The 15,981-nt window shown below is 36.3% G+C and overlaps 1 protein-coding gene across 2 annotated transcripts in view; it reads right to left on the bottom strand.

Moving 5' to 3' along the window:
- LOC105465643 (TATA-box binding protein like 1) overlaps nucleotides 1–15,981 on the bottom strand; it is a 35,866-nt gene that overhangs the window by 5,785 nt on the left and 14,100 nt on the right. For both annotated transcript variants that reach the window (XM_011714194.2, XM_011714195.3), the window contains exon 2: nucleotides 1,500–1,678. In XM_011714194.2, the coding sequence (XP_011712496.1) occupies nucleotides 1,500–1,634 (135 nt within the window). In that variant the 5' untranslated portion in view covers nucleotides 1,635–1,678. The remainder of the gene's footprint in view (nucleotides 1–1,499; nucleotides 1,679–15,981) is intronic.

Below are 15,981 nucleotides of genomic sequence, written 5' to 3'. Positions count from 1 at the left end.
CATAAGAAAGACATAAATGCTCACTGACTAACATATAAATGAATCAGATGTTTCTGCTTAAAATTTTTGTTACATTTTGTGTTCTTCATTCTCTGTCATATGCCATATTATCAAACTAGAAAGCTATTAAATCTGGGCAGACTTAAAATTTACCAAAGATCAAGATAAAATTTGAACTAAAATACATCATAAAATTTCATATACAAGTGACTGAGAAACACTTGACTGAGTTTATTCCACATTTAATTGTCTCTCACCGCCACCAGCTTGTCTATCATCTCAGATTTTTCAATTAACCTTCCTTAAAAAAACTATTTCCTTTCCATATGTCATGGTGAAGTACCAAAGCAGTGTTAGGCATATTCCTCTCTATAAACTTTTGAGCAGACATATTGATTACTTTTCTAAAGGAAAGATGGGATTGCTGACAAACTTGAAAATCTTTGTGGGTCACTGAAAATTTTAATTGAATTTAATTCATCTTTACTTAGTTTCTAGTACTAAGAATTAATGATGGCCAGGCATGGTGGCTCACGCATATAATCCCAGCACTTTGGGAGGCTGAGGTGGGTGGATCACGAGGTCAAGAGATTGAGACCATCCTGGCCAACATGGTGAAACCCCATCTCTACTGAAAATACAAAAATTAGCCGGGCATGGTGGTATGCACCTGTAGTCCCAGCTACTCGGGAGGCTGAGGCAGGAGAATTGCTTGAACCCAGGAGGCAGACATTGCAGTGAGCCGTGATCGTGCCACTACACTGCACTCCAGCCTGGCGAAAGAGCGAGACTCCGTCTCGCACACACCCAAAAAAGAATTAATGACAATTTACATAGGTATCCTGGCACCTAATTTTTAAAGCTAAACAGAGCCTTGAGATGCATTCTTAATTTTCATAATAAATGTGTAAAATACATATCCATCTCATCAATCTTTGGTTTATAATAATGTCCAATGTCTTTTATAATGTTAATCTCAAAACACTAAGGTTTTATTATTACTTATTAATATTCAGGCTTTAAAATATTACAGGTTTATCAAAAACTAAAATTCAAGATGTCCACGTCAAGATATAAATCATATTATTTTCAGCAGTTTGTTATGAAAGAAAACCATCTACCTTTGTTAAAGAAGAATATGATAATTAAAATACTATAAAAATTATATATAAAGGCATCATTCAAATATAATTACATTTTAATAGGTACATGTGAGAATATAAAGGTCCCTTTCTTCAGTTAAAATAAACTGAGAGAACAATAAAATGTCTCTGTAACCAATGAGTTCTTTGCTGATGCAGGTACCGGCACTCTATGTACAAAAGCTTGAACCTCCATGAGAGGAGGGACTGCTTTTACAGGGCTCACTTCTATATCCAGGACAACCAGCACATGGTAAGGTGATCATAAATTATCTGTAGAATGAATACATTTTAGTATCACTCATAGAACTATAAAATTAGGCTATGTAGTACAAATACGAAAACTCAAATACTTACTCCAACATCACGTTTATAAATTACATTTGCTCCTTCCAAAGCAATCTTCCTTAAGTTTAAATGGCATCTTGTTCTAAAAACACAGACTACATTTGTAATTAGAATGTCCAATGCAACATCACTGTCTGCATCCATTGGGGTGGTTTTAAAATTTAGCTTTCCACCACGAAGATCACATCCTGAGAAATAAAACAAAATAAAGTCATTAAACTTAAATGTTCTGTTAATTCACTTTTCACAAACAATCTTGAAATTGAAATGTAAAAAATGAATCTATATTATTTATTTTTCAAATGTTACTAGAATCAAATCATGTCCCTGGCTGGGCACGGTAGCCCCCGTCTGTGATCCCAGCACTTTGGGAGGCCAAGGTGGTTAGATCATCTGAGGTCAGGAGTTCGAGACTAGACAGGCCAACATAGTGAAACCCGGTCTCTACTAAAAACACAAAAATTATCTGGGCATGGTGGTGCACGTCTGTAATACCAGCAACTAGAGAGGCTGAGGCGGGAGAATCACTTGAAACCGGGAGGCGGAGGTTGCAGTGAGCCGAGATCGCATCACTGCATTCCGGCCTGGGCGACAGAATGAGACTTGGTCAAAACAAACAAACATTAACAAACAAACCAACCAATCAAATCATGTCCTTTCTTCTCCTCACTAAAAATGTGATTTTTTTAAAAAACTAACATGACATCTAATGTACTTCAAAATCTAGGCCTAGGCCGGGCGCGGTGGCTCAAGCCTGTAATCCCAGCACTTTGGGAGGCCGAGGCGGGCGGATCACAAGGTCAGGAGATCCAGACCACAGTGAAACCCCGTCTCTACTAAAAATACAAAAAATTAGCCGGGCGCGGTGGTGGGCGCCTGTAGTCCCAGCTACTCAGGAGGCTGAGGCAGGAGAATGGCGGGAACCCGGGAGGCGGAGCTTGCAGTGAGCCGAGATCGCGCCACTGCACTCCAGCCTGGGCAACAGCGTGAGACTCCGTCTCAAAAAAAAAAAAAAAAAAAAATCTAGGCCTAACTTTCATTCCTTAAATTAAAAAGTAACTTTTACTTGCCAGGAGCTTGCCAGACTCATCTCCTGCTATTCCCCTCTACAAACACTATGTTCCAGGTGTACCACAGTAATGACAACTCCCTAAACGCCTAAACGCGCCACGTTCAAGGGTTGGATTCTGGCCCCAATGTCTAACCCTTAGTGGCATATAACCCATCTCATGCAACTTGCTGGCACTATAAAAAAACATGGCATACTTCTATTTCAAGCAGAGTAACTGACTTAAATTTAAAGCAGCAAAAATATGAATAACATTTACTAACAGAATTTTCTCATTACTAACCATTCATTCATTATTTTCTTTCTGAACACCTCTAGACTGAAGATAACAGAGGCAAAAAAATGATTAAGGCAAAGTCTTTTGTCCTCAAGGAGTTTGCAAACTTGGGTGTACAGGAGGAGCTCTATCAAATAATTTGCATAATACCATTTTTATCAAGATCAGAATCTCCCAACATATATTTGCCCAGACTCTTATGATTTACACAAACAAACAAGCCCCAGTTTTTACTAAGTATGTGACCCATGACCCAGATAAAAAAATTCTCTCTTTGTGTTTTCACACGTCAAAAAATAAACAATGGCAATTTGGCTTAACTCACAAAAAGATCAGAAAACAGTAAAAACATACTATATATTTGTCTTTAAAGTTCCTTGCAGCCACAATGTAAAAAACTAGTATTCTTTATAATAAGGATTCGTAATATATAACTACAACAGTGAAGGGGCCAAGAGTCTAAATAAAGAAGGTCTTGTCTCTGCTTTTCAGTTTCTGAGAGAACACAGTGGCAAACCAGACCAAGACTTCTGACACCTCTATGGGACCATATGGCATTCAATTCTGTGTATCAATTGTACCTCAACTTCATTATATTTTTTCACTCTTATATTCCCATATTCCCTTCAATCTGTGTATCTTTTTGTTTTTCTGTTCTTTGTACATGTTTGAGCTACCTCAAATAATTTTTATGTATGAGGAGTGAGGCAGGGGTGACAGCAGGAACTGATGGATAGATATATAGGCAGACAGATTAAAAAGCAGAGGCACAGGGCCAGTTTATTACCATTGGTCTTAAGCATGCGCAATGTCTGACTCACCACTTACTAGCTATCAGAACTTGGGCAAGTTATGTAACCTGTGTCTCAGTGTTCTCATATGTAACATGGAATAGATCATGCCTACCACAGAGCAGTGCTGTGAAAATTATATAACGTATGAAAAGTACTTAGTATATATATCTAGGATATTGTAACAGTAAATGATAGTATTGATGAAATAAGTTCAAATCAACAGGCAGATCAGAGGATTTCTTCTGATCATGGGAAGTAATCACTACTTCCCATGATTACATTAGAGCCCAGTTACTAAGCCATCTGGACAGCAGCAGGTTTTCTGCTAGGCTCCTGGCTGCTTACCCCAACATCCATTCCACCCTGCCTTCATGACCACAGCTCAGATGTTTAGCCGGGTACAATGTGGCAGAAATAAAATACTACAGACGTCAAGCTCCCTGGCAACAACTGGTATAGCCAACTGGCCACCTGAATATGTTCTGGTCAATGAGACATAAAATAAAATTGTTATGTACCTTCTGGGAAGTCTACTTAGAGCAACCAACTAAGCCAGCAAGGGCTCCTTTGCCTTTCTGCCCTTTTTCATTCTTGCTGTCTAGAGGTTGGATGTGAGAGCTAGAGTTCAAGTAGCCAATTTTGCACCACAAGGCAATGAGGATGACGATGGTTAGAACAACAAGATAGAAGCAGCCTGGGCCCCTGATGCTGTGAATCTCCTTATTCTCCCTGTTCTTCTTAATTCTAGACCTTATGAGGATGAGAGAAAAATCAGTTTCCCTCATGCTGGCTTTCTGTGATACACAGCCAAACCTAATCCTAACTGTTGCACTTCCCTTAAGGATAAGCTACCACAAAGCAACTACTTAAGAAGAAACTCATGCGAATCAACTATCAAATTTACTATTTTACTTGTTTTTATATAAACAGGAGAAAACAAATGGACTGAGATTTACTACTTTGAGTTCTACTCTACTCTGAATTTACTATTTTGAGTTCCAACTGAGGGGACAACACTAAGGATGATATAAGTAAAACTAAGTCAAGAAAAAAAGGGTAAAGCAAATCTGTGTGAATGCAAAAAAGCCTTGAAATTAATTCAAAATTGATGATTTTTCAGCATTTCAGCAACTTGAATTTTAAAAATAAGGTCATGGGAATAGTTCATCATAAGTTACTAAGTATTCATATTTTATAATATGAGTAACCTGACAAGCAGGCTCAGAAAAGATTGCTTTAATAAGAAGTTTTCAATTAAAGATGCAATATAAAAAGTCAACACTTTTTTAAAAGAGGCAACCCACATGAGAGACCACATTTTTCGAAGCATGAAAAAAGGCCCACTTGCAATCAGTTCATCTGTCTTGCAGAACAAGAGAACAGAACTGGATATTAACAAAGATTTAGTTTTTAAAGCTAAACATATTATATCCCTTTTCAATAGGATAATTAGAATGACAGCCCAATGAAACAGACAAATCTCAATTTCTTTCTTTTTTTTTTTTTTTTTTTGAGACCAAGTCTCGCTCTGTCGCCCAGGCTGGTGTGCTGTGACACAATTTTGGCTCACTGCAACCTCCGCCTCCTGGGTTCAAGCAATTCTCTGCCTCAGCCTCAGGCGCCCTCCACCATGCCCAGCTAATTTTTGTACTTTTAGTAGAGACAGGGTTTCACCATCTTGGCCAGGTTGCTCTTGAACTCTTGACCTCGTGAGCTACCCGCCTCGGTCTCCCAAAGCGCTGGGATTACAGGAGTGAGTCACTGCACCAGGCTGACAAATCTCAATTTCTACAAAGCATCTGACTGCCTAACAGGTCCCTTGTATTTTTTTAAGTGTAGTGACATAATTTATCGATGAGTTACACAGGTCTATCTGACTAAATATTAGTAGTTCAGAGGCTTAGGTTATTCTTGAAAACACACACACCACTTTGTTTAAATTAAAACAAGAAAAACAAAACAGCTAAAGGAAAGATGGAAACTAATTCCCAGAAGGGAATATTCCAAATTGTTTATGACTATGATGGTACCTACACTTAAACATCAGAATCATCTATTTCCCCTATTAAATTCTAAGCTTCTTGAGGTGAAAGACTGTTTTATCGGTCTATATATTCCCATGGCTCAACATCGTATCTAACACATTGTAAATGTTCAATTATTTGACATATGAATGCTATGAAATCCAACATTTCAAACTCCTAACTATATTAAATTTCTCATCTACCTACAATTCCAAATTATTTCTTTTAATTCTAAGCATGAAAAAAAAAAAACTGTTAGCAAGGCTGAAACTATTTCCAAAGCCACCTATTTTCACTGAATGCAAAAGAGTTAACGATCTTTTTTTTCCTACAAGCCCTTTGACACAACATTCATGAAAATGCATATACAGTATACTTCATTATATTTCATGGTGGTTTACAAATGATTTTTTTTAAACTGGTTGTATAGATTCCAAGGGGAATGTGTTTAAGCAACTCCACCAAAAATACAGCATTTGAAAGCGACATTTAAACTCACAAGGCTATTAAGCCTGATAACCATGGCACTACCATATATTTAAGATACACAAAAAGGCAAAAAGAACACAACGAACATCTATGTACCCATCATTCCGCTTAAAAAGTAAACATTACAATACAACTGATGCCTCCCCATGCAGTTCTTCCAAATCACATCCTCCTCACCTTTCCCTCCAGAGAAAGCCTCTACTTTCAATTGCAGTCTTATCATTCTCATGTTTCTCTTAAACTTATTAGACATACACAGTGTTATATCCCTAAATCCAACTAATTCTTGATTTTTAAAAGATTATTGATGAATCTGGTTTGCTAATACTTCCTTTAGTTATTGGGTAGAATTAGCTTATACTCTTCCTTTCTCGTATTGTCCTTATCTGGTTTGAGCATCAAGGTTACTATACTAGACTCATTACACAATTTAAGGTGGTTTCTTTTTTCTTTCTTTTTTAATTCTCTGGAAGACAGGTTAGCAGATGTTACCTGAAAATTAACTGCAACTGTTTGTTGTTTGAAAAATTTTTAAAGACAATTTCTAATTTTTAAATTAGACTGAATTTAAATTTTTAACAGTGTTAAAATAATTAATGTCTGCTTTCTTCAAGTCTATTTTGCTAAATTATATTTTCCATTTCTTCTATATTTTTAAAATTTACTGGGCATACGATTCTTCATGGTTGTCTTAATAATCTTTTAAAGTCTCTGTTGTAGCCACTTACCCTTTTTTCATTGCAGTGTCATTAACTCCTGTTTTTTATTGCTCTTGTCAATCTTACTTTTCCACTTTGGTTTCTTCCCAGAACAAACTATCAGTAGCTGATCCTCTCTATTGAATTTTTTGCGCATGTCCATTGTTTCCTTCCTTCTACAGATTTAATATATTCTTTTTCTAATTTCTTAAAGTATTTAAGTTGAATACTGAACACTTTAGTTTTTAACTGTATTTTCTTGTATAAACATTTAAGAAAATTATAACCCAGTGCCTTAGGTGTGACTGAAGCTGGATATGTGTTTTCATTATCCCTTAATTCTAATGATATTAAAATTCATTTTTTCTTAGACGAATAATTTATTTAGCAGTTCTCTGCATTTACTAGTAATTGAAGAAATGCTAACTTAAAAGAATAAGACACCACTTACTTATATTGGCAAATATCAAATGGTGTTGAAAGTGTGAGTAAATCAGCGTTCTCTTATAGTCTGGTACAAAGACTTTCTATAGGAGATACTCTGGCCGTGTGTATTCAGATAACTTAAAATGTGAATGTATGTGGAACTACAGTCAACGAGTAACGTTAAGAAATAACTGAACTTGGCTGGGCACAGTGGCTCACGCCTGTAATCCTGGCCCTTTGGGAGGCCGAGGTGGGCGGATCACAAGGTCAGGAGTTTGAGACCAGCCTGACCAACATGGTGACACCCTGTCTAAAAATACAAAAATCAGTCGGGCGTGGTGGTGCATGCCTGTAATCCCAGCTACTCAGGAGGCTGAGGAAGGAGAATTGCTTGAACCCAGGAGGCGGAGGTTGCAGTGAGCTGAGATCACGCCACTGCACTCCAACCTGGGTGCCAGAGTGAGACTCCATCTCAAAAAAAAAAAAAAAAAAAAAGAAAAAGAAAAAGAAAAAAGAAATAACTGAACTGACCTAAGTATAATAAGATGACATACTGCAATTTCATTTATGACTGAAACAACCTGCACATCCAATGAAAAGGAACTAGTTAAATAAAGTACAGTACAGTCTTATATAATAGACTACTAAATGGAATTTATAAATTATAAAACTAGATAGATGTAGAGATATAGACAGAGGTCCATAATGTTTGTGAGAGTAGAAAAAATTATATGTCTAATCATGAGTTCATTCTGGCTTATGAATCTACATATGCACTTACATAGTTATATCTGCCAAAATGTTAACAACTGTTTTATTCAGAGAATTGGCACAGCAGGGTGACTTTTTTTTTTTTTTTTTTTTTTTGGGTAAGGTCTGGATCTTTTAAAATAAAAAAAACAAATATTATATATAGTTTAATATAAAAAAACAGTTGTTCCCATTTTGATTTAAATACAAATACCAATTATTTGCCCACTGCCCAAGTCCTAATATTAAGACATAGCTTGATCAGGTGTTTTGTCCTGTTTCTCAAGGAAATGGCTTAGTGTGATTTATCAAATATTTTCTTAGAAAAAAGGCAAACTTCAAAACTGTAGCTGTCTTCCCTTCAGGAAGTGGCACATTTCTAGCCTTCTATTAAAATGCATCATAGAATTTAAAGCACATTCTTCCCCACTCAATGATTCTGTGTACAAGAACACATCATCTGTATTTTTGGTCCTCTTTCTAGTGGTATTCAAAAACATTACTCCAGCAACTATAAGGAATTGAAACCTTAACTGGAAGACATCGCCACCTTCTGGCTTTTACGACAAATTGCATCATTTAAAATTTTCCACACCAGGAAAGATAAACTGAAAGGCCACAATAAACCCTGTCATAAACACGAAGCAAAAATAAATCTAAAATCTAATTGAAAGACAAGAGAATAAATAAACCTGAGAATATAGAAAAGAAGAATCTAGCTACTTAAAGTGGACTCAAGTTGAAGCTGAGGATACAGAGGAATGCGCCTCAAGGTTCTAACCACAAAATTACCATCTATGATCTGAGAAATGGCAGAAGCAGGGAAGGACTGATAATAGACCAATTTGCAAACACAATATGAACCCACATGGTCTCCTAGAGATAGTTCTTTTCTAAAAGAAAGACACACCATACAAAGTAACCTCATATCCTTTATAAAGCTCCCAAAATAGCAGATTAGGAAATAGACATTTTGTGTCCCAATCCCAACACATTACTTGACAGTCTCTCAACACATGCCTAGGATCAAGATGAAGAAAAGCTAACATTTGCCTTTTAGAACGATGTTCTTTTGTATCTGTTTGATAGTATAAAATAAGCCTTATAAAAGGGGGCTCTGACCTAGTGTTTCCGTTATGTGACACTGGGCCACTTACTTACTTAACTGCTCTCTAAATCTTCATTTTCTCATCTATAAATTGGTGAAAATATCACCTGTACCTCCCAGGGTGCTTTTAAGGATTAAATATTATTATCTATGCCAACTATATAGCATACAGTATGTGTTCATTAAATGGTGGCTATTACTGACAGATGGATTCACCAATAGTTGAATATTAATTGTATTATTTAATGAACTGATGCAAAACTTGAGAACAGTTACGGGGGGCGGGGGGAAACACCAAGATCATAATGGGTTAGGCAAGGGTCAGCACACTACAGCCAATGGGCCAGTGCCTGTTTTCCCTGTTTTGCAAAAGTTTTATTGGAACACAGCCATGCCCATGTGTTTCCATAATGACTATGCAGCACAACTGAGTAGTTGTGACAAGAACCAAATGAACCACAAGCCTAAAATATTTACTCTCTGGCCCTTTAAGAAAAAGTTTGCTGATTACCGGACAAGCCCAAAGAGGTACTACCAAGAAAATAAAATTTATCACTGATAAATGTAAGACCCACATTTTTAATTAAAATGACAAAATGTCTGTATAACATGGTCCTTGATTGGATCCTGGTTTTAACAAATCAGTATAAAAGATATTTGAGAGAAATTTGAGTGATTTGAGTGGATCTGAATAGATTTGAGTGACATGAAATTATGAAATTACTGTTAATTTTTTAGAAGAGAAAACAGAGTGGTTATGTAGACAGACTTTTTTTACAGATGTACACTCAAATACTTGGGGGAATGTCATATCTGCAATTTAACTTTAAAATCTTTCACTGTTTGAACTCAGTAACAAATACATTGAGATACAATTTCAGAAGATTCTTGATGTCTGGAATCTTGCCATCAAACAAATTTGGATAATCTATTCTAAGATACAGCACAGACTTGGATGGTAGTTATCATAGTATTTTAGGACCAAAAAATGCTGTATTACTGCTTCACCTCTTAACGATTATTAGATCAAGATGACAGAGATTACATCAAACTAAAAAGCTTTTGCACAGCATAGGAAACTATTAACAGGGTGAAAAGCCAACCCACAGAACAGGAGAAAGTATGTGCAAATTATATATCTGATAAGAGATTATATCCAGAATATATGTAAGAAATTCAACCAACTCAGCAAAAGAAACAAATAATCTGATTAAAAAATAAGCAAAACACCTTAACAGACATTTCTCAAACGAAGATACACCAATGGCCAACAGGTATATGAAAAAATGTTCAACATCACTTATCATAAGGAAACCGCAAATCAAAACCACAATGAGATACCACCTCACTCCAGGTAGAATGGCTATTACAAAAACAACAACAACAACAACAAAAACACCTATGTATTGATGAGGATGTGAAGAAAAGGGAATACTTTACACACTGTTGGTAGGATAGTAAACTCATACAGCCACTATAGAAAACAGTATAGAGGTTCCTCAGAAAATTAAAAATAGAACTACCACATGATCCAGCAATCCCACTACTGAACACATATCCAAAGAAAATGAAATCAGGATGTTGAAGAGATTTCTGCACTTTGCTATTTACTGCAGCACTACTTATAATAATAGCCAGGATACAGAATCAATCTAAGTGTCCAACAATGAAAGAATGGATAAAAATGTGAATAATCAGCTGTAAGAAATAATGAAATCTTGTCATTTGTGACATTAGTGAACCTGGAGGACATGATGTTAAACCAAGCCAGACACAGAAAGACAAATTCCTCATGATCTCACTCATATGTGGAATCTTAAAAAAAAACAAAACAAAACAAAAAAAAAGAAGGTGTTATCATAGAAGCAAAAAGTAGAAGAGTGATTAAGAGAGACTGAGGAGAAGAGGATGAGAATAAAGGGAGGTTGGTCAATGGATATAAATTTACAGTTGGATAGGAGGAATAAGATATGGTGTTCTATTGCACAGTAGGGTGACTATAGTGAACAGTAAGTCTTGTATATCATAAAATAGCTGGAAGACAGGCTTTTGACTGTTCTTGCCACAAAGAAATGATAAATGCATGAGGTGATAGACGCCCTACCCTGATTTGATCACTATCCAACAAATTTGTACCTCATAAATATGTACAATATGTACAATCATGTGTCAATTAAAAAATAAAAAACCAGCCTGGGTAACACAGAGAGACTCAATTTCTACAACAAATTTTAAAATTAGCCAGGTATGGTGGTGCACGCCTGTGGTTCCAGCTACTTGGGAAACTGAGGTGGATTGAATCTGGGAGGTTGAGGCTACAATGAGCTATGATGGCGCCACGGCATTCCAGCCTGGGTAACAGAGTGAGACGCTGTCTTAAAAAAATAAAACAAAATAATAATAATAATAATAATAAAACCTTGGTGACAGATATATGAGTGTTTATTACACTAGTCTCTCCACACTTCTGCCTACAAGTTTCCATAATAATTTCTAACAGCTGTTTAAGATTAGGACTTTATTTAATAAAAGGTTAAGACAACATGGGGTTCAAAATGTACTGTACTACTTAAACAAACACATACTCACATAAACCTAGGTTAGATAAGAGTGTCCAGATCAAAGAAAGTAATAGCCTTTGCTATTAAAATATCTGCAATATCCAGAATTTATCAAATTATTAAAGATATTATTTCCAAATATCCAAAGGAAAGTACGATGGTGTGAGATATAAAAACAGTGAGCTATGTGAAGAAAATCTTAGGACATTTAGCATAAGAATGGAAAAAGAGTAGTTGTTCTCAAATAACTGAAGAAAAAAGAAAATTGACAGAGTCAATTGAGGTCACAAGAAAAATCTCATGAAGCCACACAAAAAAACCACACACTTACACTGCAAAGTGGTGGGCTCTCCAGAAGATACGTGTCCAAAAAGGGAAGGAAGGGCTAGATAATTAACCAACAGTTAGGAGTGGCACAAAACAAGTCTTCCATTAGATGAAAGATGAGACTAGACTGATGGTTTTTAAGATTCCCATCTAATTCTAAAATCCCAGGAGTCTAACATATTAGATGAAGATACATTCTAGACAAACGTAGGAATTATACAGTAAATTTCCATTTTAATTCTAGAAGTATTCTGTTAGTTTAGATAAATTATCATCAATTCTGAACTCCCCACTTTCCCTTCAGCATGCATTTGTGTTCAAAGGGGCAGTAATGGGAGAGAGTTAGATGCACTAAGGTCTAACAGTTGAAAACCTTGAACTTGTTGGGCAGGATGACATTCTATCATGAGGACATTTTTGCGTCTGGCCCAAGAGCTTATACTTTAGGAGTCAGTCCACAGGGTTGGCATTTTTGTAGTCTAGCCACATGAAGAAAACTTTACAAACAGTTTGCCTGGCCATAAAAAAACCTTGTATCTTCCAAAGAAAAAGACTGTATACTATACCACCCGTAAAACACTTAACAAATGCTTAAGTGAAAGCAAAAGTATTTGATGTACAAAAACCATCATTACATTAAGTTAAACAGAAAGTTGAAGTATCTTCATTACATATGTCTACTTACTATCTATGAGACTCAATCAAGATACTCAGTCTGAAGACTGTTAAGCAGGTAGCATTCATGTGAATAATTTTGTATCAAAGTGAATTATGGTTAAAAAAAATCTACATTAAGAAAGCTACAAGGTACTGTTTTTTTAATGGAAATTAGTCAACAACTCTGAGGTTGCCAGCATCTATTTACTAAAAAAAAAAAAAAAAGGGTATTTTATGCTTTAGTCAATGACATTATTTGTAATGGTGTTTAAAAGATGATGGGGAAAGATTTAAATGATACTGATTTTCTGAATGACTGCTTAAGAAAAGATAAGTTCAATGGTTTACGCTCTCATGAAAAAGTTCTGGTTGAAAAAATGAAATATTTTGCAATATAAGAAGATATATCTTATATTGAAAACCTATCTCATCTTAATAATGTTTAAACAGTAGCCTAGTTAATATTTTCACTGTTTCGACAAATACCAAAATATATCTATAAAGAAAGAAAACTTGGATGCTGGCTGGGCATGGTGGCTCACGGCTGTAATCTCAGCATTCTGGGAGGTCAAAGTGGGTGGATCATTTGAGGTCAGGAGTTCGAGACCAACCTGGTGAAACCTCGTCTTTACTAAAAATACAAAAATTAGCCAGGCATGGTGGTGGGTGCCTGTAGTAGCTACTGGGGAGGCTGAGGGAAGAGAATTGCTTGAGCCCAAGAGGTGGAGGTTGCAGTGAGCAGATTGTGCCACTGCACTCCAGCCTGGGCGACAGAGTGAGACTCTGCCTCAAAAGAAACAAAACAAAACAAAACAAAAACACTTGGATGCTAAGACAGTAGACATGAATTGTAATGGAAGCTACACGACAGTGGACTAGTTCTGAACTGCTCGTGTTCTCATTTGTAAAACACAATACCATTTACCTCTCATGATTGTTTTGAAGAAAAAAAACTCACAAATTTTGATATGCGCTATTAAAGTAATGTATTAGTCAATGCTAACAATAATATTAACTAATATACTATTGTGGATAAAGTAAAAAAGTGTATTTTACTGACTACAACCTTACATTTGGAAATTTAAACTCAAAGATGAGAAATTTGGCATTTGATTCCTTGTTATACAAAAGCAAGTTTTATTTTGGGTAAGACTTCTTAATATTTCAGATAAATTGTCCAAATATACAAGATTTAAGGAAGACAGCATGTCATTTTCTGATTACATAAGAAATACTCAAATAGTCACCTGGCCAGGTGGATCATGAGGTCAAGAGATCGAGACCATCCTGGCTAACGCCATGAAACCCCGTCTCTACTAAAAATACAAAAATTAGCTGGGCGTGGTGGCAAGCACCTGTAGTCCCAGCTACTCGGGAGGCTGAGGCAGGAGAATCACTTGAACCCGGGAGACGGAGGCTGCAGTGAGCGGAGATTGCGTCACTACACTCCAGCCTAGTGACAAAGCGAGACTCTGTCTCAAAAAAAACAAAAAAAAAACAAAAAAAAAAGAAAAGAAAAAGAAAAAGAAAATAGTCACCCATAATCCTAACAGTGATAACTGCTTTTTTCCTATGCTCATATAAGCACATGGTTCTAAGCTCTAAATCCATATATTTATCTGTGCATATGAAACATGATTGGGATCATATGCACACGCTGTCTTACCTAGTCACCAAAGGATTTTATAAAAATCTTGGACAACCTGAGATATGAAAAGCAGCAATACTGAATTAACTGATTTTCCCTGAATACTAATGAGGGTGAATTTTTCAAATACAGTTAGTCATGTGCTGCCTAACAATGTTTTGGTCAATAACAGACCCATATACAACTGTGGTCCACAGTATTAAAATACTGTATTCTACTACACCTTTTCTATGTTTAGATACCCCAATACTTACCATTATGTTACAACTGCCTACAGTACTCAGTAAAGAAACATGCTGTATAGGTTCACTGCCTACAAGCAATAGGCTATACCATATAGCCTAGGTGTGTAGATTCTACCATCTGGGTTTATATAAGCATGCTCTATGATGTTCATGTGATGACAAAAAACTCACTTCTCAGAACACATCCTTGTCATTAAGTGATGCATGACTATATTACTAACCATTTGTATTTCTTTGTTAGCTGCCTCCTATCTTCCGTTCATTTTCCTTCTAAGATTTCTTGTTGATTTATGGAAGCTCTAATATGTAAAGAATATTCACCTTTTGCCCGCTTAATCTAATTCATTCTGCTGAAAATGATTTATGCCCACTTGTACATGTGATCCACTCCCACTTGTTCTACAGCTCAGCATCACCTTCATTCAATCAATTCTATAACAATGAACTGGAAATCTAAGCATTAAGACCCATACTAGCGGATAGGGACTTGGTAGTGAACAGACTTGGTTCAGGAAACAGCAGATGTTCTCAGCTGAGTTAAGAGTATGAACTGCTCAGGCCTGAAGAAAGAATCAGCATGGCTACGATAGGAAAAGTGAAAAGGAAAGTGGCATAAGACTAGGTAGAGATGCAGGGAGGGGTCAAATCATGCCTTCTATGCCATGTTCAGAATTTTCATGTTTATCTCAAAAGTAATGGTTAGCTAAAAGAGAAGCAAGACTGACATCACATATTTGCATTATAAAAATCTATCACTACCACTCTGCAATGGGAGGATGGACTGAAAGAGAATAATGGGTAAGGGGGTCTAGCACAGCAGTCCAGGCAAGATGACAACAGGAACACAGTAGTAGTACTGTTTGAAAATGCAAAGTAGCAGACAGAAGAGAGATAGTTTTAGGAGATAGAGTGAACAGAATTTTGTGATTGATATGGAGATGGAAAAAAGGGAGATGGAGAATGACTGCAGGTTTGTGGCCTATTTACTAAGATAGTAAACACTGGAGAAAGGGCAGGCTTGCAGGGCAGATGAGAAAAGTAGGAGGGGTTAACAATTCTGTTTTGGACATTTTGAACTGAAGGAACTTGTGAGACATCCAAGAGGAGATACGGAGCAGTTAATCAGCTAAAAGTCCATTGCTCAGGACAGGTCTAGGTTAAGACTGGAAATGAAAATTTGGAAATCCTAGTACAAAAGGTAATTAAAACCATCATGGGTGAAATTTAAAAATCAAAGGAACTCAGAAATCTGATCCTCAATACTAACCTAGAGTGTCCCTATTCTAAGTCCCATTTGGTCAATGGTAATGTTACTATACATACTTCTATCACAGCAGTTTTCCACACTACAAACTACGGTGAAATCTTTCCTATTTGTAGTCTCCTTGGTAGACAATAAGCTCCTCAGATGCATAATC

Source organism: Macaca nemestrina, chromosome 5, assembly GCF_043159975.1.
Source record: "Macaca nemestrina isolate mMacNem1 chromosome 5, mMacNem.hap1, whole genome shotgun sequence".
Classification (NCBI taxonomy): Eukaryota; Metazoa; Chordata; class Mammalia; order Primates; family Cercopithecidae; genus Macaca; species Macaca nemestrina.
Note: the sequence above shows the minus strand (reverse complement) of the source record. Positions and strands in the feature narration are given on the sequence as shown.